At 33.9% G+C, this 25,786-nt stretch overlaps 1 protein-coding gene across 1 annotated transcript; it reads right to left on the reverse strand.

Annotated features, from left to right (window-relative positions):
- Positions 1-2,779: 2,779 nt before the first annotated feature.
- On the reverse strand, positions 2,780-23,716 carry LOC134272115 (scavenger receptor cysteine-rich type 1 protein M130-like). Its single transcript, XM_062754353.1, has 8 exons — positions 23,123-23,716; positions 21,489-21,642; positions 11,310-11,464; positions 8,696-8,852; positions 7,463-7,629; positions 7,079-7,229; positions 6,302-6,471; positions 2,780-2,955 (listed from the first exon to the last, which is right to left on the reverse strand). The coding sequence occupies exons 1-8, from the start codon at positions 23,250-23,252 to the stop codon at positions 2,780-2,782; spliced, it is 1,260 nt and encodes a 419-aa protein (XP_062610337.1). The 5' UTR covers positions 23,253-23,716.
- Positions 23,717-25,786: the final 2,070 nt, after the last annotated feature.

The raw sequence follows: 25,786 nt of genomic DNA on the forward strand, positions 1-25,786 counted from the left end.
AAATCATAAAGGATACCTATAACTTCTCTATCTTATCAAACTTTGATAGCTTTAAAATTTTAGTCATGCCCAGCGATTATCTAAAAATATGCACTTAAAATACATTGAAAACTGAATTCATTAATTCAACCTTTATCAAACCAAGTACATTTGTTAACGAAGGGGGTCAATTATATATATTTTCATTGCTTTACACAGGTCGGAGAGAATACTCGAAATCGGGTATTATCCGTGAAAACGCGTATAATACCCGATATTAGAGTATCGTTGAATCCGCGAAATCGGGTATTCCGTGCAACTTTCTATAAAAACTAAAGAATAAAGCAACGGTGCATTATGCCAGTTACTGTTACTTGTGCATCAGTATCTTGTGGATTTATTTTTATTAAACCTAATTCATACGGTTGTCAAATTAGTTTAAAATCACACGGCAAACACTGCTGGGGTAACAAAGAGGACACAATGGCGTTATTATTTTTCAATATAATTTCTAAAAACAAATAACTACACTTCGTTTGTCTTTATTTAATCCCATTAATGTATTCCATACACTTAATTTTCTAATTTGTGCACTATTCACAAAAGTGTGAACTTTAAAGAAATTAAACGACTTACAGCGTGTTATGTATTTTTACTGAAAAATGTATGGCGTCCCTTTCAAGTGAAATATAAATTATTCCTAACAGTAGAGAGTACAGTATAAGCGAGTCATAATTGTATATCTCTGCCATAATAGAATACCAAACGTTATTATAAAGAAGAAAATAAAATAAGATTAAATAAATACCCACGGGAAAACAGGTTGAAAATAGCTAATTGAAGGTGAGTATCTTTTTTTATGTGAATTTAGCATGCAAATTTTTATTCAGAGACACCGTAAATTTTTTGGTTGCATTTTAATCGGTGCAAGATATGCTATTTTACCTTTATTTTATGCATTTGTGTGAAAATTGAGAGTGAGAAGTCATATGAACAGGATTTTCTTGTTTTTTGTTTTTTTTGGGGGGGGGGGATAAATAAAAGTCAAATGTGTACATCTTTTCATGAGCTTATAATACATTGAATTTCTCAATATAGATCGAGGTACAGTCATATTGAAACATGAATTACATAGTCAAGTTTGCACATTTCTTATAGTTTTTACGTTTATGAACATGTTAATGAACAAAATGAAATAATGGAGTGTTCAATTGCCTTAGGAACTCTTGTCTTACTTTTTGGGAATATAATTCCTCATCGGACATTAAAATTTCATAAAAGTCGTAGCTACTTCCTTTCTTTAATATGCTATTTGATAGACAGGGTAAATTTTACCTCTTTACCTTCTATATTTTTTTATATCGCTATCTTATACCTCATTATAATATGCTAATACAACGCACTATCTGATTGGTTGTAGACAATATGTCACAGTTTTCTTTTAGTTATTTTATCTATGATATGTATTACTCATGGCAATAACTTTTCCTAATACTCATCTATAATGAAAAAAATTGTTTAAAAAATAAAATTCTAGTTGTTTATAGTCTCATATTGTGTTAGAAAATAACAGGTTGCTTTTTGTTTACCTACAATGTATATGATTTTTATTTGATGAATAAATCTTCCCTACGATCAAAAATATATGACCGAGTTTAACCGACCGTGACATTCAAAGAGAGGTCTCTTGGACCCATGTAGAACACAGTCGAGGTTGTTTTGTCAGAGGTGGTTAAGAAGCCTTTAGCCCCCCCCCCACCCCCCTTTTGAAGTCGCCAAGAAATGAGAAAATATTGATAACTTAGCGAAATTAAACGATCAACAGTTATCTTCTCTCACAAGCTGTATTCCTGAAACTATCACTGTCTCTGCTAAAATGTTGAAGACATATTCTGCAAATATGTTTGAATGATAAATAAAAAAGAAAAGATTTTCAAAAACAAAAAGAGAAAGAGGGTTCTTTTAGCCGAAATTTTAGACATTTTTATCATTGCATTATTTATACATTCATACATAAATTTGATTTTATGCACAAGATGAATGTGAAAGTAATCAATGACACATAATTAGATACGATAGACAACCCCTTGTATATACTAGTACATGGCATCATATCTGGTGTGTGAAATGTGTTTCCGTATTATTTGATTTATTTACAAATTGTTCATGTTTGTCGTGTTGATGTGGAATCATTATAAATTCCCGAATTCTGATACTTTACAATTCTGTTGTGTTGGGAATTAACATTAGGAAAATGTATATACTTTCAACATAAGGTAAAATATAAAGCAAATCGAACGCCTTTTTGTGTGCAGATCATGAAATGTACTGAGCTACACGGGTATTTGTTGTCCCGAGCGCATTAATCTTGAAGCCCAAATTCTTACTTGGCTAATGATACCTTTAGAAAACATGTGTATCTAGATGAAAGTTAACTCGTCAACATGCGCCATCCCATTGTTTAAGTTTTATTAGGTGATTACACCTCCTATACCCGATTTCGCGGATTCAACGATACCCTACTATCGAGTATTATACGCGATTTCAGGGATAATACCCGATTTCGAGTATTCTCTCCGACCTGTTACAAGGAGAATTCCAACTCCCGTTATGCAATTGAAAACGCAATTTTTCTGCAAGTAATAATGTTCGTGATAATTTTCTATTTCCATTTCTCTTCCGTGGCATCTGATTCCACCCATGTTCTCAGAGGTCTGGGTTTTGCCCTTTCTCTTAATCTGTATTTTTTATTTGACTTTTTAAAAATGGTCACTTTTCGTCACAATTTCGTCGCTTCTACTTACTGTGGAAGACCAAGTTGCCTACAGGCCACGGTCGCAGCTCCTTTACCCCAGGTGTAGTGTCTGTAGGGCCGAGTGTGTGTGATAGTGCCCCACAATCCACCAAGGAACACTTCAACATAGCCCCTGTTGGCTGTCTGATTATTCACCAATCTTATCGAAAACTCGTTAATATCTGAAATCAAAAACAAGACATAATTTTCTATGTAAGAATATTGTGGAATTTCGTCCGTCCGTCCGTCCGTCTGTCAGTCTGTCCCACTTTGTTTTCAGCACTTTTTTTTTCAAATTCTTGCAGCTATTGAGCGGATTTTTGTCATGTAATGCCCTGTTCACAACTTATTTGTATATAAGTTAATTTTCGAATTTCTATCCGCTTCATTGATTTTTGACGGAATTATGGCATGTTAAAGCTATATATGCCGTATTAGTGTTTTATTTTAAAAGTAATAAATATATGTGGTGTCTCATCAAGTTATATAAGTTATATACTTTCTGCAAATAAGACAATTCCACTCCATCACTTTTAAAAGTTATGAAATATTATTTGGTAAAAGTTATTTTCTCTCCGTGTCGGATAAAAAACCGCCTCTTATTGAAATATTCATGATCACGTTGTCGCGCATGTTTACAGCAAACAATGGTCCAATCTCGTGAATGAACCGAAATGATGGTCTACTACGTTTTTACTACAAACACGTGAGTTAGGGATTGTCAATATTGAGAGCACCTCAGAGTTGGTTGCTTTTCGTACCGACGAATAATCACGTGCAATTGTCTTTTCAATGGACATTTTCGATCGGATGAACTTCTACAGCTGTTAGCGACTATGGATAAAGAAGTGTGGAAACCATGTTGTGCCAAAATGAAATAACCAATACAAACAAATGATATAATTTGATCAATCAAAATGGTTATTAGATACATTCGATTCTGCATTTCTTAATGGTTCAAAACAACAAAAGTATTCCACAGAATAGCATGTATAAATCTGCACAATATACGAATGCCAAAACCAGAATACTACTAAATAATATAATTATATTCTTTACATATGAATCACAATATTTCTGACCCCTTGAAAATAATATAAAAAATCTTGCAAGTAGGTTATCAGCATTGGCTCGGGCTAATTCGAAAGTGAAATTTGGAGTTTGGCGGTAAATTGTAGTGAATGAATAAAATTTAGTAGTGAAAGATATTGGAACCTATTTTACTTGTCAGATTTCTTCGAGCTAGTTAATTTTTATTCTAATTGTTCTATCCCCCACCCACTTAAAACAAAAAACGATGCTACCTACCTGAATTAATTTTTCTTAATGGTGTTCATCGAAATGCTTGGTTGTGCCCTCATACTGGAATAGTTTTTAGAGGCCTGGAATTCCTTGACCAATTTTATTTTATTAGCCCAACTATATTTCTAAGAAGGCAAGATGTATGGAATGTAAGTTTCATCTACATATGTTATGTAGTTCATATTAAAAAACCTAAAGGGATAATTGACGATATCCCATTCAGGGTGTAAACATAGCAGTTTAAATTACTTTCCATACATTGTATTTGACATAAAATATCTATTGCGCATAATGCGCTCCATACTGAAGATCCGTAAATGTTCACCCAACCGAAAATGTCCACTAGCAGTACAGCACGGGGAAACTCTAAACAAACAGACCTGTACAATGGAGTGGGGTAAACTTTAATTTTCATCATTGTTAATCATTTGTATGCAAATATGAGCATGGAATTAGTAGATAATAATGTACATAATGCATCATGTCTTTCTGAGAGCGATTTAGAAAACTACCTTTTTGAAAAACACATGTAGTATTTTATGTAGTAACCCATAAATGCATTAAATGCAACTCATTGAGCTGATTGGTCTATTTGTGTCCCTCACTGAACAGACGTCACAAAAATATTTTCCTCGACCTGATGATTCTTGCGATGCTTTTCCCGCGCACATGCGCAGATCCAGGATAAACGTCAGTCCTTTATAAATATGCATGAGAATATCGTGTTCTTTTCCTGACCAGTACTTTGTTAATACCAAATAAAACTTCGTCGAATTTGCAAGAATGCTTTATTTTTGGTAACTTATCATACTCCAGAAATTTTTGTTCGGTTTCAGCTGTGCAAAAATACTGTTTAATACGGCATACATATCTTTAAATTATTTTTTATAATTCGGACTACGATCGGGTTCGTGATGCACTAAATTTATGTTCCAGACGAGCTTGTATCCTAAAGAAAAAAAGGGGGGAAAGAATGCTTCTTTAATTTACTGTGGAACTGATTTATTTCTTGAATATCCAATTGTTCTAATAAGGTCATCATCCCATTCGCACAAAATTTTTCTCGGTTTCATTGAAAATTTTAAAATGGACAATTTTCCTTGCCATGATCGGCAAATAAAAATCCGTCGATTTAGTGTGTAAAAAATGGCCTTACAATTAGTATGAAAACCCTTAGTCAGCATTTGACTCAATGAAACTCGTATTGGCTGATAAGGTCATTGTATCGACTATATAACTCACTAAATGATTACCATAAACGAGACTGTTGATATTCTTGTCTCACTAACTTGTTAACCTATAGATTACTTCGTTTTAGAAATTGTTCATACGTAGAGCATGATCTTGCGTATCAAATCAACTGAGAGATGTAACCCCCGTATGCAGGTGATAAGGGTATATTGCTGCGTAAGTAAGGGAAGTTGATAATTGAAAAGTTAAAGTCATTTCGTTTATCATTAGCCTTGGTTAAGTTAAACATCACCGAAATATGAAAAGATGTATCAGATTCTGTGGTATCTTTTATTTTAAGTTCGCTGGGATATACAGTATCGACATAAGACCGGAAAAAACAAGACTCATCATTATATATAACTGCATGATTTTGAAATGATTTTTTTTTTTATTAATTTTAGTTGCCGTGAAAAAAAATAAAATGTCAGTCTTTTTTATAGGATAGATTTTGAAAGAAAGGAGTATTATCAGGAAAACTGACTGCCAAAAAGTAGAAATTATTGTTCAGTAAAAGTGTTGGAGGGAGGTCCCTGGATCCCCTCTTACCACCCTCACCCGAAAATATTATATATTCGCTTATGTTTTATTCACATGAAAAAAAGTAATAGTCGTTTAAATAGCTTTCCAAACTGAACAATCTGTATCAATTTGGAATTTCCCGATCTATTTTTAGATCAATGTTGAGGAAATAAATCCTTGTATTCAACTGGAACGTCACGTGCAGGTCAATACAACGTAGATTTTTCTAACATAGATGAATCTCAGCCAATCAAGGAGATGGAAATTATTCAATCATATAATAAATTTTATTATAAAAGAATTTAAATTTGGCTAATTATCAACCTATCGCGCTGAAATTTTCAACATTTTTTTAATTTTCTTTCCTTGTAAATTGTCTATGCACATACTACATAATATCACTATTATGAGCCAAAAAAAATAAGGACTATTAAACACCGTGTTCATGATATGGTACTTTAAAAATAATATTACCTTGACAAACGACCCCAAAGTTATTTGACTTTGAGAAATAGCCACTTATTGCCCAGGAACACTGATATAAACTGGAAGCATCACTAGAGCAGTACAGCTTCACTAGCCAGGTTATGCTTGATGATTTTCGATAAAATCCCGATTCCACGTAAAAAGCCTTGGTAGATGAACTGAAACAAGAAATTGGCCGTCATTAAGAACCCTCTCTACTCTGCACACCAAAGAGTTCTGATTCTAAGGTATTTTTCTGCGGTTAGAGTGATCTGCCCTTAAATATAAATTCTAAAAAATAGAAATTTTCAATATATTACTCAATATGTAATCAATTCAAGTATTCTTAACATTTTAAAAGGCTAAGATAAATTAACTGAATGTGTTATTTACATGTATTTTCTCTATTGAAGTCATTAACAGTGATTTCTATTTACTGATACAGTGTTGTCTTTTATCATTTTTCCCGGGAGTAAATGCGACGCACCATACATTGAAAATTAAACAAATATGTTCTGACAACATTAATCCTTTTATACAATATATTTTTCCCAATGTCCAAAAAAATCTGCACTTGTGTAGAGAGGTTCCTTAATTTAGATCTCATTTCTGAGAAATGCCATGACAAATGCACTGGACAGAAATATACTGAAACCATTAAAAACCTGATATCATGATAGAAGTAAAGGAAACTGAATATCGTTTGGGAATTAATCAATTATTTCGGGATAAGGCATTGTCACTTAAGCTTTGATTTATCAGTTTATACACAATAAGTAAACAAACCTCGGAGTTCCCAGAATATTACAAATGGCCTTAGCTGTCATGTCTTTTTCGATAATGTACGAAAGTACAGATCCCCACTTCCCATCAATGTATACCTCCACTCTTCCGGAAGTTGGCGTATCGCCATCAACGAGTCTGACCGGAATCGAGTCTGAGAAAAGAAATTTAATTATTTTGGCTGACAACTCTCTTTTATTCAACAAATATTGCACTGCAATTGAAAAATATCAGAATGCTCACACATTACTTCAAAATAAATTTGTTGATAATCAAGTGCTCAACAAAATAACACCGTCAAATATAATCTTGATGTTAAAATTTTGTTCAGAAAACTGACAGTTTTGAAATAATGATTTTTTTTGGTCAATTGAAAAGTAAAATTACCTGCACAAATAACTCCAGCATTGTTTGAGAAAGTTTGTTTTTCTCCTTGCAGATTGAACCAACATTGAAAAAGATTATTTTCAGAACCAGTACACTCCGTGTCGGTCATCCAAGACTTCCCCAAAGTTCGTCCGTAAAGTCCATTTTTCACGATCATGGCTGCTCTCCTATGGAATTTGTAGTTTTAATGTATTGTCTAGAGAGGTAAATCTATGTATCACTGTTTTCATTTACGAAATTATAGATGAGGAGCCAATATTATAACAAATCAAATATAGAGAGAACGCCTATTAGCTAATAAGCTGATTTGTAGGGCAAATGTTGCTTATCGTTTTTAAATAATAAAACAAATTCGCTGACTTTATACTGACCGTCATCTCCACTTTATAATTTAAAATTTGAAAGAAAAAGGATGTGTTTTTCAAACACAATAAACAATAAATTCAATCAAAAGGTTAAAGGTTTTGCGGACAAACAGACAGACAGGCAGCTGGATAGACAGACGGACAGACTGGGTTAAAAGCAGAAAATTGTCGACTACAGGGGTATAAAAACAATTTCATTGACATCTGTACACGTCTGACCAATAAGTCATTCTCAGAATATCTTTTCAAGTCGAAATTCATTCAATCTGGATCATAAGCGTTTAACCTTTCTTTCCATAAATAAAAATGTTCCCATCATATAATAATAGTTATTATTCTAATATGTATAAATATAAAAAATAAAGTTTAAAAACGTCAAGCGCCCGTGATCTTGACGACACGGATCAAACAAGCAAATTCAAAGAACTGTGATCCACCACTTTTGGTGTCTTAGTGGATGAAATGCACCTATTTATGGCAAATTGTGTCAAATATTAACGCCATATCATATGCCATACTATGTTATCACCAAAGTTAATCGTTGATGCCCCGGCATACTATATTAATTAGACAGCGATTCCTTAAAACATTTCGTTATTGAAAATGGCATCTCCAACTACCTAAGACATCGCTTGTTAATTACATTATTCATTGTTATGACTGCAAGATCGCGATCATTGCAAAATATACTGGAAATATGATTTTTTATGAGTACCACCATGTTCTTTGGAGCATATGATTTAGTTAACTGATGATGAAAAGTATGGTTCCGAACATGAAATTAACGATCATGCAATAACCATAAATTATTATAAAACAATTTTTTTTTTCAACTTTCTTTTTTCAGAAAAACATATAACAGATTTACCAAGGTAAGTCCTGAGATCGACAGACAAGTCTGGCCGCATGATAATTCCATCCGTCCGTTTCCACTGACCCCCAGACATCTTGAATCTGAACCTCCACTCGACCAGATATATTGGAGCCTCCAACCAACCTTATACTGGAATTAGCAATCTCTAATCCTGAAAAAAAGTTTTTAAACATTAAGAACTTTGGAATACATACATGGTTTCATTTCTCGTACATTGTGTTTGATAAATATTAGTTGAATTCGTTTGTTATATCATTTTTACATGAAAAGCATTGTCTGTCTTTTTTCGTTGTATGTTTATATCTTTAGTTTTCCAACTATTATGAAAAGCGAAGTTCGTCTGTCTCTTTCGCGAACATTTCTCGTCGCGAACCGGTACCTAAAGTCACTATGTTTATTTACAACAGATCGAAAAAGATCATATCGCGAAAATTAATCGTCGCCAACTAGTTTACCCTTGGTAAATCGCGAAATAAAGTCGTCGCGAATAAAAGTTGGTTTACAGTAAGTGAAAACACTAGAAAACACTAGGTAATAATTCAATATGTATGATTTGAAGTTTTAAATCAAAGGAACAATTATATTTGAATTTTAAATTGACATTTCTAAATAAAATATCACATCTTTTGAAGGATATACATTTCTAAATAAATTTTATGTCACACCTTTTGAAGGATATGGAGATAACGAACAGTATTCAATATCAAAGTTCATAAAAACAATACAAAATAGGAGCAGAGCAAACACGGACCTCTAAAACATCAAAGATGGGATCAGGTGCCACGGAGGAGTGACCATTCCGTGCTGACCGGCCACATCCGCCGTTTGCTTCTTGTCATGATCGGGAAATATTCGTCGTCAATTCAGTGTATAAATAATGGACTAACAATTCTTATGAAAAACGTCAGTCAGCATTTGACTCAATGATAAATTGTATTTGCTGACAAGGTCATTGTATCGACCAAAGAACTTAAAAAATTATGACTTTAAACGAGACTGCTGATATTCTTGTTTCATCAACTTGTTTGTCAATAATTTAACTCGTTTTAGAAATTGTTCATACGTACAGCATGTTTTTGAGTATCTAATCAACTGAGATATATAAACGCCGTATGCAGGTAATCGAAGGTACAGTACATTGTTGCATAGGTAAGGGAAGTTGACGATAGAAAAGTTAAAGTCATTACGTTTATCATAGAGCTTGGTTGTTAGATCTTTTTCAAGTAAAATATCCAAGTATGAAACAGATGTGTCAGACTATGTATCTTTTATCTCAAGCTCACCAGGATATATCGTATCGACATAGGAATGGAAATTACCATTGTTAATTGACAATAATTTACGTCGTCGATATATCTAAATGTTGAGTTGAAGGCCACAGCAAGTGTTTTCTTCTATTCACGTATAAGATTTTGCACATATTCTGCTTCATATAAATTCAAATATAGGTCTGCTAATACGGGAGTGCAATTGGTACCCATGGGAATTCCAATAGATTGTTGGAAGACCGGGTCTCGAAAAACCACATACATTTTGTCAATCAGAGACTCAAGAATCATTTTGATGTCAACTTCAGAGTACTTGTGTGTGCAATCAGAATGTTTTTAACAAAATCGCTTTTGCAAATGACCAATGACCAATGATAAATTTAGCTGAGTTCCATTTTTATTGAAAAAACAGCTGTCAATGATATAAAAAAAAGCCTGGACTTTAATTTATCGTGGGGAATGGTTGTGTATAAAGTTGAAAAGTCGTAAGTTTTAAAGCTGTTAACATGGTTAATTTTGGTAAAATCTTGTGATTTGAAATTGTCCAAAAGTTCTTTGGAAATTTTGAGTATCCTCATCTGATTCACATCACTTCTTGAATATATTGTTGCACAGTACTCTTGAAGTTTTTCCTTCACTACTGTCAATATCTTAGTGAGAAATAAAGAGGCTTGGTTGAACATTTAATGGAATCCACAATGTATATTTGTTTGTAAGGATTCTTATGAAGTTACGGAATCCAATGCATGTATATATATGGTAGTTCAAAATCATTTTGGTTCTTCGAGATATTAAAATTTTCAAAACAGACATATGATTTTGAAGAATTTCTTCCATAGAAAGGGAACTATGAGTATAAGTTGGTTTACCACTTGTAGAACTGAATCCAAGTTCTTCTAAAATACAATTTATATAATGAGCCTTACAATCGAATACAATGTTGATACCTGCTTTGTCAGCAGGGCGAATACGTATACTGATCATGTAATCTATCTAATTCTTTTTTTTCACTTTTGAATTATTGAATACAGAAGGATAAATGGTTTTCATATTGCCCCTCAATTTTTTTATACGCGATTTTAACATGGACTTGATACATGCATTTAATTAATTCTGACAAAGTGCCAACGTCTTCTTTTTCTTAAAATTTCAAAATAAATTACATGTCACACTTTTTGAGGAAAAAATATTGCAATTTGATTCCCAATTAATCTTACAATCAGAAAGGGATTATAGCACAAACACTACCGAGGTAATAATTAACGTGATATGATTAACAATTTGCTTGAAAATGATAATATCCCTGGTATTTTCAGAGAGAGATACATTGTAGCACAAACCTTGATCACAGAAGTAGGCCCTTACACTTGAAGAACAGCATTCTATCAGGCTGAAGGTACACGAAGAAATGGCTGATCGGGAAGAACAATAAAAGTTGTTCAAACATTTGGTTTCATTTCCAACGCCGAACCAGGAGTAGTAAATTCTTCGTAGTCTATAATGAAAATGGAAAGTAAATTGTAAAGATAAAATTATGTCTGCTGTTCTAAATTTTCCATCTAAAGAATGGCAATGTTCGATAAAACGGGGATTATCTACTCAATATTTTGATTCAACAAATTGTTTGTCATACTAAGTAAATATGTAGCTAAAATTGTCATAATTAAATATTTTTTTAAACAAGAGGCCCATGGACCACATCGCTCACCTGAGTAACTTGGGTGATGCAGATTTTACCAGATTCCCCCTCTTGCTATACCTATCATGCCCAACAACCCCTTCCCTTTTTTATTTTAAAACTTTAGAATCTACACTACCCAATGATACTTCCGCATAAGTTTCAGCTTTCCAGGTCCAGTGGTTCTTGAGAAGAAGATTTTTAAAGATTTGCTCAATATTTTTCAATGTAAAACTTGGAATTCCCTATGGTGGCCCCGCCCTACCCCCAGGGGTCATGATTTTAACAATTTAATATCTACACTACCAAAGGATGCTTCCATATAAGTTTCAGCTTTCCTGGCCCAGTGGTTCTTGAGAAGAAGATTTTTAAAGATTTGTTCTATATATTTCTATGTAAACCTTGGATTCCCTATTTTGGCCCTGCCCTATCCCCGGGGGTCATGATTTTAACAATTTAATATCTACACTACCCAAGGATTGTTTCACATAAGTTTCAGCTTCCCTGGCCCAGTGGTTTCTGAGAAGAAGATTTTTAAAGATTTGTTCTATTTATTTCTATGTAAAACTTGGATTCCCTATTGTGGCCCCGCCCAATCCCCGGGGGTCATGATTTGAACAATTTAATATCTACACTACCCAAGGATGTTTCCATATGAGTTTCAGCTTTCCTGGCTCAGTGGTTCTTGAGAAGAGGATTTTTCAAGATTTGTTCTATGTATTTCTTTGTAAAAAATTCCCTTTTGTTACCCCCGGGGGTCATGATTTTAACAACACTACAAGGATGCTCCCACAAGTTTAGCTTTCCTTGCCCAGTGGTTCTTGATTAGAATATTTTTAAAGTTTTGTTCTATATATTTCTATGTTAAACTTGGATTCCCTGTTGTGGCCCCGCCCTAACCCCGGGGGTCATGATTTGAACAATTTAATATCTACACTACCCAATCATGCTTCCACATAAGTTTCAGCTTTCTTGTCCCGGTGGTTCTTGAGGAGAAGATTTTTAAAGATTTGTTCTATATATTTCTATGTAAAACTAGGATTCCCTTTTGTGGCCCCGCCCTACCCCCGGGGGTCATGATTTTAACAATTTAATATCTACACTACCCAAGAATGCATCCACATAAGTTTCAGCTTTCCTGGCCCAGTGGTTCTTGAAAAGAAGATTTTTAAAGATTTGTACTATATATTTCTATGTAAAACTTGGATTCCCTATTGTGGCCCTGCCCTATCCCCGGGGGTCATGATTTTAACAATTTAATATCTACACTACCAAAGGATGCATCCACATAAGTTTCAGCTTTCCTGGCCCAGTGGTTCTTGAGAAGAAGGTCTATTTTTGTGATTATCTCCCTTTGTAAGGGGACTTGGCCCTTCATTTTTACAATTTAAACTTCCCTTTACCCAAGGATGCTTTGTACCAAGTTTGATTAAAATTGACCCATTGGTTCTTGAGAAGAAGTCGAAAATGTGAAAAGTTTACAGACGGACTACAATGTGCTAAGTGAGCCTTCGGCTCAGGTGAGCTAAAAAGCATTGTCAAAGATATGGAGATCTCTCGATTTCCTTGACAGAGATTTTTTCAGTAGATATGAGAGATATACTGACACGCAAAAGAAACGCAACACCCTACTTTTGGGGAAGTAATTATGTAAAGTAAAGAATTTTGTATCTTAAAATTATGGATATCTTCAAATTGGTAAATATCGTTGAACGATTTTCGTACCATAACCGGAAGTCAAGTTTGAGTCTGCTTAACAGAAATCAAAAATTGCATGTTTAACAAATCATTTGGCAATATTATGGGAGTTTTAAGGGTTTATACTGTTCATCTTAAGTAAAGCAGCAATATTTCAAAAAATAAAATCTCCTTTTGTTTCCCGTTACGATGCTAAGGCTTCTCGAAAATGGCTTGTAAGCATTTCCATTGCAGTAACTGGCGTAAAGGTGATGGAGAGTTGATGATGCAAAAATACACTGCATTACGCCTCAACGGGGTCTTATGTATCATATGCATAAATCCAAATTATAGTCCTTCGACCGGAAGTCCAAGTGTTACTACAATGCGCTAAGTTAGAGAAATTTCGACCTAATCATCTCAAAAACTTAAAAATGACAAAAAATAATTCCTTCGCTCAGATCTCGATATTGATTAACCTATTGTATCGTAAAAATTAAGCTGCAATTGTTGTTTAGGACAGTCTTGCACTTTGTAATTGAATGGCTGGGAGGGTGGTGTTTTAACAGTCACATGTTACTTAGTAAAGTTAAAAGATAAACATTTAACATATTAAAAATATTTTATCAAATCCCTGATGTTCTGAAAAGTGAGTTTAGCCTTACTGTATTCTTTTTTGATTGTATACTGTTTAACGTCCCTCTCCAGAATATTTCACTGATATGAAGACGTCACCATTGCCGCTGAAGGGCTGCAAATTTAGGCCTATGTTCGGCACTTACGGCCTTTGAGCAGGGAGGGATCTTTATCGTGCTACACCTGCTGTGACACGGGGCCTCGGTTTATACGGTCTCATCCGAAGGACCGCCCCATTTAGTGGCCTTTTACGACAAGCAAGGGGGTACTGAGGACTTATTCTAACCCGGATCCCCTCGGGGCTATTCTTTTTTGAAAATCATTAGATAAAAAATTCAAACATTTGTAGATTACTGCTTGTTGCGTTTCTTTTGCGTGTCAGTATATACATGTATTATTCTTTAAGGGATACGAAATCTCTTTTTGATATCTCCTTTTGATGAGAATTCAGCTATAAGTATAACATTGTAACTTTACTTTAGTAATACCCGATATCTTTTGATATTGATTTTAAGGATATCCGATCCTCAGCCAGGAAGGATAACTCCAAAAATTAATATAATTTGAAATGCATCAAAATGAAGCTTACATGAAAACGAAACTGTTTCATGAAACAATTTTCATTTTATTCATCTTTATAAGATTCAAGGTTTTTGGAAGTCTAAGAAAAGGTCTTATAAAAGTTGACATTTGTACCCTATAAAAGGAAAAAAAATAGTACAGTATTAGAAAAATCAGATTTTCTTGAATCCAGCCCTAGATACCAATGCTTATTAGCATGATATGAAATGAGAAGTGATTTGTGGTCTTTTGCAATGATAGCAACAGCCTTTTACACTATGTATTATAGAATACATGTCAGAAATAGAAGACAAAAAATACCAAATAATTAGTATAAAAATCATGACCATTTCTCTGAATGCCTGGATACCTATCGTTGTTTAACCTAAAATATATTTGTTGATCAATTTGCAATTAGAAAATACATTGTTGATATTCCAATTCGCTTTTTCTGCAAAAATATTGGAGATTTGACAATTTTCCCTGTATAATATGATTAACTTTAATCTTTAACTTTAAAGAAATACTGTGGATAAATTTACATAAGGACATGAGGATCGGACTACTTTCAATAAACAAGCGAAAATTAATCGTCGCAAACTTGTTACCCCTTGGTAAATGATGATATAACGCCGTCGTAAATAAAAGTTGGTTTACAGTATGTATAACCTCTGCAATGATTGATTGATTAATTGTATGTTGTTTAAAGTCCCTCTAGAGAATTTTTCACTCATATGGAGAAGCCACCACTTGCCGGTGGGGAGCTGCAAATTTTTGTCCTATACTCTGCACTTAGGGCCATTGAGCAGGAAGGGATCTTTTTCGTGCGAGCACCTACTGCGACACGGGACCTCGGTTTATACGGTCTAATCCGAAGGACCGGTCTCCACGTCCCACAGTGGGATTTAAACCTGCGACTAAAGGATTTACTCTTTACTTCGCGACTCTAGAGCAGACGCTCCAACCACTACGCCACGCAGGCGATCTCTGCAAAGAAAATTTATGGAAACTACAAATAATTGGATTTTTTTAAGTCAAAGAGGCATAACTCTGTCTAAAGTGACTTGATCGTACCCAAAACAGAGCTTGGCCTAGATTTTTATGATAAATCTGTATGTATACCAAATTTCATTTCAATATGTTCAACCTTTGCAAATAAAATGAAACTGATGGTGGACCGACAGACTGAACGACCTACAGACAACAGAAAAACAAAATGCCTTCTCTTGTTCGAAGGGGGGGGGGGGCATAAAAAGACTGTTCAAAAGCTTGATTTACGAAGGACCTTCAATAAATAATGTCATTAGCTCGATGACATACAACATAGTAATCATATGAAATTAAGCTTGGCTTTCTCTCATTATTGAATCTTTAATGAGTTGATAACAGTTTAAGTGTACACTTTTCATCGCATTATTTCATTGTGAGAAGCTGGAAAACAAGGGCTATTTGAGACACTGCATTAAAAATGAATGGTAAACTCTCGTAAAATAAAACGCTTCATTAAAGCAGCTGTAAAACTTGTTAATGTCCCAAAAATATATTAACTGAAAATGTGAAGTTTACAGCAACCAATGTCTGTTTTATAGACACGTGAACAGGTGGATTTCAATGAACAAAAATTATATAATGGGCATCAAAAATGGGTACCCTCCTTGGCAACAAGGACTTAAAACAACCAATGTATATTTGCAAAAATTCAACAAATTATCACTGATTATGTTTTATTGACTTTAAGACACATAGCAAAATTGATAGAAATCATTTTGGGGGTAGTTCACACTGTTTTAAAGAAACATTTGATAGTAAAAAGTAAAAAGTTTACTACGCAAAGGCCACCCTATATTTTTAAAAATGAGTGAAAACGACAGGGTGTAGGAATATCTAAACAATTATTTTTAAAAAATCAAATATTGTACTTAACCACGTTTGTCTAAAATTCAAACAGATAATGAAACTTGAATCCATTTTGCTTTAAACCCTCAAAACAAATTTACAATAAGATGTACTTGACAAAACTGCAAAGGCCTACAAAGAGCAAGAAATTGCAAGAGCACAAAAACAGTTTTATATGCCTTTTTCTTAAATATTAGCTGTCTTATTGTTCAAATTCATATTTATTTGGGCAGGAAGTTCAATTTCTGGAGGAGTTTAGAAAACAATTTTTTCCCCAAAAATTGAAAGGTTTATGAGAGGAAGGAAACAGAATGAGGAATTCACTACATTAAATTTCTTCATGACAGCGTCAAAACCCACAAGCCATGATGAGTAAAGGAGTTTGGGAGATAAACAGAAAGTTAATGTTTTGTCACGTCAACAAAATTTGCCAGATCTTTCAACCTTTTACTTTTTTCATTTTTCAAACTTAGATAAACATCTATCAGAAAGGAAAAAACAAGTACAGAAAATCATAGAATCTGCCATATTCCAGTTTACAAAGGGTCATACTCAAAAATGTGTTCTAAAAAAATTAGAAATTGAATAAAAATGTTAAATATTGAACGCTCCTCGTACTCCACAGGATTTGAGTGTCTGTGCAAGTGAGGTTGTGGTGTAAGAGGGTGTTTATTTGTTTTGATTTTTGTCACTTCTGCTGGCCATGAATTACAAACGCCTTTAGTTACCTCCTGAAAATAGTTTAAGATATTTAGGTCATGTTTACCATAATTTCAATATACCGGAAACGTTACCATAAATAGAGGTTGGTAAAACCAAGTGATTCACGCCCGAAAAAAAAGGAATTCCCTTTTTTTAAACTTTTCAAATGAAGTTGTTTTCTAAGCGATTTATCTGCTAGGGAATAGGAGAGATTTTAAAAATATGATCATACTTTTTATTTAGATTAAAAAAATAATAATAAAATCGATCTTATCAGGTTTTACCATAGTTTGCAATGAATTTTGGATATTTTATCCCCATTAAAAGATTTTTGGGTTTAATTATATGCTGTACAGATTAAATTTCATGGAATATATGGACCCGTTTTACAAAAAAACTTATGACTGCTTTAAATTCTAATGCAATTGTTTTGTAAGACATAATTGACTGGCTAATACTTTGATTATTTTTTAGGCATTTAAACGAGCAATGCTTTTCATGATGATATCACAAAAGCTAGACCAAAACGTTAACATCAAACAAAATGCATATGTTGCATTTAATTTAGAATGGGAATAACAATATATTCTAATTTGGTAATTGGGACCGTTGACGCTAATTAATCGGTCGAAAACTGAGTTTTACGGGCGACGCTTAAGTTATTCCCTAACTTAATTGAAAATGCTTTGAATCTTATTAAAAAGAATGTAGGAAGATATCTTATTAATAGCAAGTTAAATCATACTCATTTATTCGGCAAATTCTGCAATCTACTAAATTCAAAATTACGCTTCACGTACTTAATTTAATAAAATGTAAATGCAATGTTCTAATGCAAATAATTTGCTAAAAAGAACACCTTTATTGGTAGTGTATATAACAAAATGCAAATTAACTAAATAATAAGTAATAATCAAACAATATGCATAAATTACATTAGAATGGGAGTAACTATATACTAGCATCTCTCATTTGTATGGTGGCATATTTCTGTTCCCTACATGCTAAGATAAATAATGTTAACATGCAACATATAATTATGTAAATATTGACCCTCTGATATATTTTCTATTTTTAGTATTAATTTATCATCAATTTCAGATCTAGCACCACAAAATCAGTCAAAGTCATTTACTAGATCTTGACCTTAAATATTCTCTTCAGGCGCGGATCTAGAAATTTTTCAAAAGGGGGGGGGGGGGGGGGGGGGGGGGGGGTTGAAGGATTTTTCAAAGGGGGGGTTGAAGGGGAAAAGAGTAATTTTAACGTACATTTTAGATATACACGTAGTTAAATTACTAATATTTTCTCTTAAATAAGGAAAATATATCTCCGAACCCGAAAATCTTAATTTATAGAGAGGGTGGGGTTTCATTTTGTATTCACAACCGAATTTCTTTATATAATACAACATTAATTAGCCTTTCACTGAACGTTTTCTAGAGTAAAAACACAACAAAAATTTTGGACTTTCTTCTTTCTCTTTCTTTTTTTGCAAATTCAAAGGGGGGTGCAACCCCCGTAATCCCCTCCCCCTCTGGATCCGCCACTGCTCTTTTAATTAAAACATGCCCGAAACTTTTTTTTCCAATTTCTGATTGTTTTTAGAACATATTTTTGAGTATGAGTCACTCAGGTGACCTATTCCTATCCGTTTTCGTCCGTCGTCCGTCGTGTATCGTGTGTTAACATTTGAACATTTTCAGCTTCTTCTCTGAAACCACTGAACGAATTTCAACCAAATTTGGTATACAGTATCTATGGGTAAAGGGGAACAAAAATTGTGAATTTGACGGTCCCCGCCCCCCTGGGGCCTGAGGGGTGGGGCCAAAACCACTAATATTAATGAAATCTTTAAAAATCTTCTTCTTTACTCCTGGACATCAAGCAGTCAAACTGTTGGTTGATTGTAATCAGCATTGAGTCCTCTACCAAAATTGTGAAATTCATGGCCCCAGGGTCAGGGGTTCTAGTGCTAGGGCGGGGCTATATAGATTATATAGTGAAAATGCATTATTTCTTTAAAAATCTTCTTCTCTGCTCCTGGGTATTAAATAAATTAACTAAGTACATAGTTATGATGAGAAAGAGTGCCTCTTCCAAATTTGTGAATTTCTTGGCCCCAGGGTCAGGGGTTCTGGTGTTAGGGCGGGGCTCTATTGATTATATAGTGAAAATGCATTGAATCTCTGAAAATCTTCTTCTCTGCTCTGGGGTATTAAATAAACTAACTAAGTACATAGTTATGATGAGCAAGAGTGCCTCTTTCAAATTTGTGAATTTCATGGCCCCAGGGTCAGGGGTTCTGGTGTTAGGATGGGGCTCTATTGATTATATAGTGAAAATACATTAAATCTCTGAAAATCTTCTTCTCTGCTCCTGGATATTAAATAAACTAACTAAGTACATAGTTATGATGAGAAAGAGTGCCTCTTCCAAATTTGTGAATTTCTTGGCCCCAGGGTCAGGGGTTCTAGTGCTAGGGCGGGGCTACGTAGATTATACAGTGAAAATGCATTATTTTTTCAAAAATTTTCTCCTCTGATCCTGGGTATTAAATAAACTAAGTAAGTATATAGTTATAATGAGCAAGAGTGCCTCTTCATGTTAATTTCATGGCCCCTATGTCAGGGGTTTAGCTATTTGGTGTAAGGAGAGGGGGGCTCTACATTACATTAATTCTTTGAAAATCTTTTCCTTTGCTCCTGGATATTATGCCAATGATCTAAGTACATGTATATATATATATATATATATATATATATATATATATTTATGATGAGGAAAGGTGCATCTAGCAAAATGGTGAATTTCATGCCCCCTGGGTCAGGGGTACCGGGGGGGGGGGTTACATAGTCTGAAAATAAATGAAGGCTTTGAAATCTGCTCATTAGTATTAATCAACCATATTTGATGAAATAACATTTATGATGATAAAATTTTGAAATATGTGGCCCCAGGGTCTGTGGTTCTGTGGGATTGGGTGGGGTGCACAATTGCATGGTTTAGAATGGAAGTGCATTTTTCTCTTAGTTACTCTGATCTACTTATGGGTGTTAAGTGACTATCTAGTAAGCATTGCTAAGTGTATAATTATGATAAGCAATAGTGCCTCTTTCAAAATTGTGAATTTCATGGCCTCTGGTTTAAAACACAAACCAAATTCAATTGTTGGAAATTTTTACATGATACTCAGGTGACCTATAAGGCCCGTGGACCTCTTGTTTAGTAAAAATTTTGTTTTTTGGACTTCTCCTGAAATTGAACTGTCATCATTGATAATTTGTTGAATTTTCGCTAATATACATTGGTTTTTCAAGTTCTTGTAGCCAAGGAGGATACCCATTTTTGATGCCCATTATTTTATGTTTTGTTCATTGAAATCCACCTGCTTAGGTTTCTATAAAACAGACATTGGTTGCTGTAAATTTCACATATTTCAGTGAATATTTCTTTTGCACTCTTAACAAGTTTTACAGCAGCTTTAATGAAGCGTATAATTTTACTCTACTTAACTGATTCTCTACCATTCATTTTTAATGCAGTGTCTGGGAAATCCCTTGTTTTCCAGCTTCTCAAAATGAAACTATTTGATGAAAAGTGGTTGCACAAACTTTTATCAATTCATAAAAGATTTAATCATTAGAGAAAGTCAAGTTTAATGTCATATGATTTCTATGTTGTATGTCATAGAGTTCAGGACATTATTTGTTGTACAGCCCTCGTACCTTGCATGTAGCGGGCAGGCATTTGTTATTTGTGACCGTTGTCTCACTGGTTCCGATGACGCGTCGCCCGCTAACTCAGATTGATTGGTTGTATTTTGTGTAACGTACTCTCGAGAATTTTTCACTTTTCTGGAGACGCCAGAATTTACCGATGGAGAGCTGCAAATATTGTCCTATACTTGACACTTACGGCAATTGAGCAGTGAGGGTTTTTTTTGGCCAGCACCTTTTGTGACACGCGGGACCTCGGTTTATACGGTCTCATCCGAAGCACCGGTCTCAACGTTTCACAGTGGGATTCGAACCCGCGACGTAAGGATCGACTCCTTATTTCGCAACTCTAAAGCAGACGTTTTAACCACTGCACCACGCCGGCGCTCGTCAACTCAAACGCGGATCCGGTAAACCCAGTTTGTGGTAATTTTAAATCAGCGATAAGAAGTAGAGCTTCAGTAACGAATTAATGCATTAGTAAGGTGCCTGTCGCAATAACGGTCGCAAGTTACAAATGGGAAAATAGCTATTCTAAATAATACTAATACACAGAAAACAGTGTGTTTTGCTCTTTATGATTTTGGTCTTTGAGAAGGAAACTTATTTCTGATTCAGTCTGAAATAGACAGAATAATAATTTTATATACTTTTTACATCCAAGATTCGAACGTAATGCTGCTGTCGTATCATCTCCGTAATAGCGTTTAAATGAACACACCGCATACCACGTGTTATTGACGGAAACCTCCAGCCTCCCCATATTAGTGAAGGATCCATCCCCCACAAGTCTCACGTCCTGTCCTGGAAAAAAAGAATGTTTCATTTGCTGGATTATATACATATATCTTCCCATTAAGGAATGAAGCTTATTTCAACTTATACGATATAACATAACTTCGGGCAGTTTACGCTTTATAAAAGCGGTTTATAGAAAAGCGTAAACTACCCCTAGTGTTGTTATATCGTTTAATATAAGTTGAAATAAGCTTCATTCCTTATAATTTAATTTCATAAGACAATTTTTGAAATAAGGCTTCACATTGAATAAATTTTAAAGGTAACGTCAAGCTGAGTAATACTTTTTTTGACGTAACTCATTGTGACGCAAGTTATGTTATACAAAATGGATAATATACAGTTATTGACTGGGTATGAGGGCAACATTTTTTCGAGGCCGCCCAAGGGCAACATTTTAAGGCTTCACACTGTTTTGTTATACCTTTTGAATGATCAATTTAATCAAAAGGTATCAATTATTTTTTTATTTATTTAAAATTACGTAAATATAAAACATCAAGCTGAGAAAGAACAAAATCAATTATATATCTATTGACAAAAATTACTTATATCACAAAACATACTCTTCCCTTCTTCCTTACCTTGCTTTTAGCAACAACTCTTGTAGCTCTTTTCTTCGGCTATTTTCGCGCCGCCGATATTGAATGATGATTACTTACTTGTGACGTAACAGACGAGTGACGCAAAGTAGTGAAATTGTTGATGTAATAAACAGTTCTTTTGTTGGACTTTTTATAAGTAATAAATATATAGAATGATATTTATAAGGGTATAACAAAATCTTTTATCCAGTCAAATGACGTGTTACACGTTAAATTAAATTATTTGGTTTTATACTTAAATGAGTATTTATCTTTTGATTCTGTTTTATTCTTTTGAAATAAAATTAAATTCGAATGGGGATGGATATATGCATTAGCATTAATTAATTCATATACACTCGGTTTTAGGAGGAGGTTGAATTTAGTAAATCGTGTATTTTTTAAAAATATTATTACATATTTAAAGATAACTGATGTTAATATATATTTTTTCATATATTGTATGTATATCTATGTGAAACATAATTATACCTTGTCTTAAACTTCAGAGCTAGAAGTGGAAACGAGAAAACTTTATTTTTTATATAACTTACTATATCTATACAATAATATGTAAGAACTTTCCAACGTTATTCTTTTCTGTAATTTTTGTAATGATTAATTGTAGCATATTTCTGCAATCATTGTAAGATTTTTTTATTTGATCGACTTAGATAATAAGTTGATTTGTCAGAAAAAAAAAATCATCACAACTAGGGACTCGGTATCTTGTAATAACATCATGTTAAAGCAACTAACTGACAAGATTTGTACGAAAATATATTTTGGGTAGTTATTTTTAAATACCATTACCTAAATAATATTTATTATGAGAGAAAGAGAGAGAGAGAGAGAGATGAGAGTCTATAACGTCGTCAAGACTTTTTTGTTTCCAAACTTACCATAGTATGTATTAAAACAGGTAACTGCAATGAAAAATAAAAGCACTTTTAAATCTCCAGAACACATAATTTGCTTTGCAGTTGAAACCTGACAATGCGAGCTTTTTAAATATTTGTCATTTCTGTTCATATTCAAAACTGTTTATGGTTCATTAGTTTGCATTTAGATAATTTCTCTTCAGATATTTTCTCGTCAAAAAGACCGAAAACACAGAAATGTGAGGGGGAATTTCGGAGGGTTGTATTTTGGGAAATCCCTTTTTTATTTTATTATTTTTTTCTTTTGTTCAAGTCGTCCTACACAAAATTCTTGTCACAATTATTTGAGTGCTAGAAGAATCTGACGAGACTATACCATATTTTTCTGTCCATGTCAACTGGATTCAATGTTTGAGACTGTTATCTCCTTCTGGTGGAGGATTCTATGTATGCATGCCCTGTATAAACAAAAACAAAAACAAGTGGTGTTTGAGCTTTGAATGCAAAGTACGACAAGGGACCCATAAGTAACAATGCTGAACCGTAGTATCTATATGGCCCATTTTGTTCTTAATTCATCCGCAGATTGCTTTTCTTATGTATTACATACATGGCTAATATATTTCGATCCACTTTTTCACGCTATGTTTAATACGCTAGCCATTGATTTTGCTCTGTTTTAAATTTATGGTTAAGAAATTATACTCTGTTGTTTGAATTCGCCCAGTTTTAAATTCGCTCACCTGTGAGAATGACAAAAGGGGCGAACATAAACGGGGGCAAAAATGTCCTTGTAAACAGTATTCTTCTAAATGTAAAATTGTTTTTGATTCATTGTGGAACTACCCTACCCTGCCCCCTCCCCGGGGTTATGACTATAACCAAATTTAATCATTATTACCTGGATGAGGATACTTTCATATAACTATGACTAATCATGAATTTCATATAACTATGACTATATATAATAATTTTTTTTTTCTTTTTGGTTTTTGAGTTGTATTTTTTTTTTTTGTTTTGTTTTGTTCTTTGTTTGTTTGTGTTTTTTTTTTTTTCATTTTTAAAATTAATTTATTGTTTTCTTTACTTACTGTTTTCCCTCAATTTTCCTTCAATTATGTACTGTTTAACTCTTTTAATATTAGTTTACAATTTATATCTTTGTAGAACTCAAATACTAGTATGTAATCTACCTTGATCTCCAATGGAAAGAACTTATATAGGCCGTTGGCCTGCTGTTCAATCCATCTTCATTAGGGGTAAAATAGTTCCCGACGATTAATTTTCGCGGTCAAGCCTTTTTTGATCTGTTTTTTTAAAAATAGACAAAGATACTTTGAAGACTGGTTCGCGGTGAGAAATATTCGCGATGACGAGGCTCTCGCGAAAATTTCTCGCACGCAAATAAAAGTTGGTTTACTGTATAGGTTTCCTGTTCCGGAGAAGATTGTTTAAGATTGTTTAAAGATTCTGTTTCCTTATGTAAAACGTCACAGATTGTGACCCCACCATTTCCTCGTAGGGCATTTATTTAGAATCTTAGTTATTTTTCTCTCAAAATTTCGATATACATGTAAATATGATCAACAATTTTTAACGAAAGGATTTTTATGCCCGCCATGGATATGACCGGGGCATATAGAGTTTGCCGTCCGTCTTCCATTCTTCAATCCTTCTGTCCTTCCCTCTCGCTTTGTGTTTAGCTTGGTTCAAGGCTCAGTTTCAAAGAAACTATTTAAGTTATTTTTTTTATCATGCTGAATCTTATAGATTTTAATTTTAGATAAATATACATAGAGATTAAAAACTGGCTTGATAAGCTAATTTGACGATTGTAAACCATAGTTTACCAATAAGATGGAATATACTCGATCCTGCCCACGGTAAGCAGCTGGTAACATGTGCGGATCTAGAGGGGGGGGGGGGTCGGGGGGATCAGGACCCCCCCCCCCCCTGGAATTTCCAGGTTATTAAATTTATATACAAAAGCAAGGAAAAAGTTAACTTGGACCCCCCTCAGAAAACGTAGACCCCCCTGGTGAATGTGAACTTGTATTAAAGTGGTCTGAAAAGGTTAAAGATTTGGAGTCTTCGCCTACCGTACCCCCCCCCCCCCCCACACACACACACACACACACGAAATAGGCAAATTTTAACATTTTGGCAACTGTATTTTTTTTTTTTTTTTTTTTTTTTTTTTTTGCTTGTTAAGACATTTCTGGGTTGAAATTTTATTTTTGACAGGGGTGAACCCCCCCTGGGAAAAATTTCTGGATCCGCGCCTGGGTAAGTATTTCTGAATTTTGATGTTTTGACATTTTTATCAGCTGTTCATCATGAAAAGATTTTCAGGCAGGGACCTTAGTCCTAAAAAGGTCCCTGTTTTCAGGTAAGTTGTCAATTTTTTTTCTGGTTCTCCCTTTTCAAAAACAATATTACAATGCTGTTATAATTAGTATAGTTCATTAAAAAATAATTAAAATATATATATTATTGATCTAATTTGGGGTACGTACTGTATAGTGAAAATATATTCAATAAAAGTTATACGCCTACTACAGCTAAACTAAAATCATATCCTCAAATCAGAGATCAACTGCTGAGATTAATACGTTTTCCTTTAACATTACCCCTCCCCCCTTTTTTAAGTAGTCGGCCGCTAAAATGTTCTGGATCTCTCCAATA

This window comes from Saccostrea cucullata, unplaced genomic scaffold (assembly GCF_032062105.1).
Source record: "Saccostrea cucullata isolate Sc308-1 unplaced genomic scaffold, CSIRO_AGI_Scuc_v1 ctg594, whole genome shotgun sequence".
In the NCBI taxonomy this organism is placed as follows: Eukaryota; Metazoa; Mollusca; class Bivalvia; order Ostreida; family Ostreidae; genus Saccostrea; species Saccostrea cuccullata.

Excerpts from the sequence above, each read along its gene's own strand:
- LOC134272115 (XM_062754353.1), bottom strand. The coding sequence starts at position 23,252 with ATGAACAGAAATGACAAATATTTAAAAAGCTCGCATTGTCAGGTTTCA. Across the intron at positions 11,465-21,488 it reads TCGAATCTTGGATGTAAAAA|ACTACGAAGAATTTACTACT; the intron begins GTATATAAAATT and ends TTTTCATTATAG. Across the intron at positions 6,472-7,078 it reads AATATTCTGGGAACTCCGAG|TTCATCTACCAAGGCTTTTT; the intron begins GTTTGTTTACTT and ends TTCTTGTTTCAG.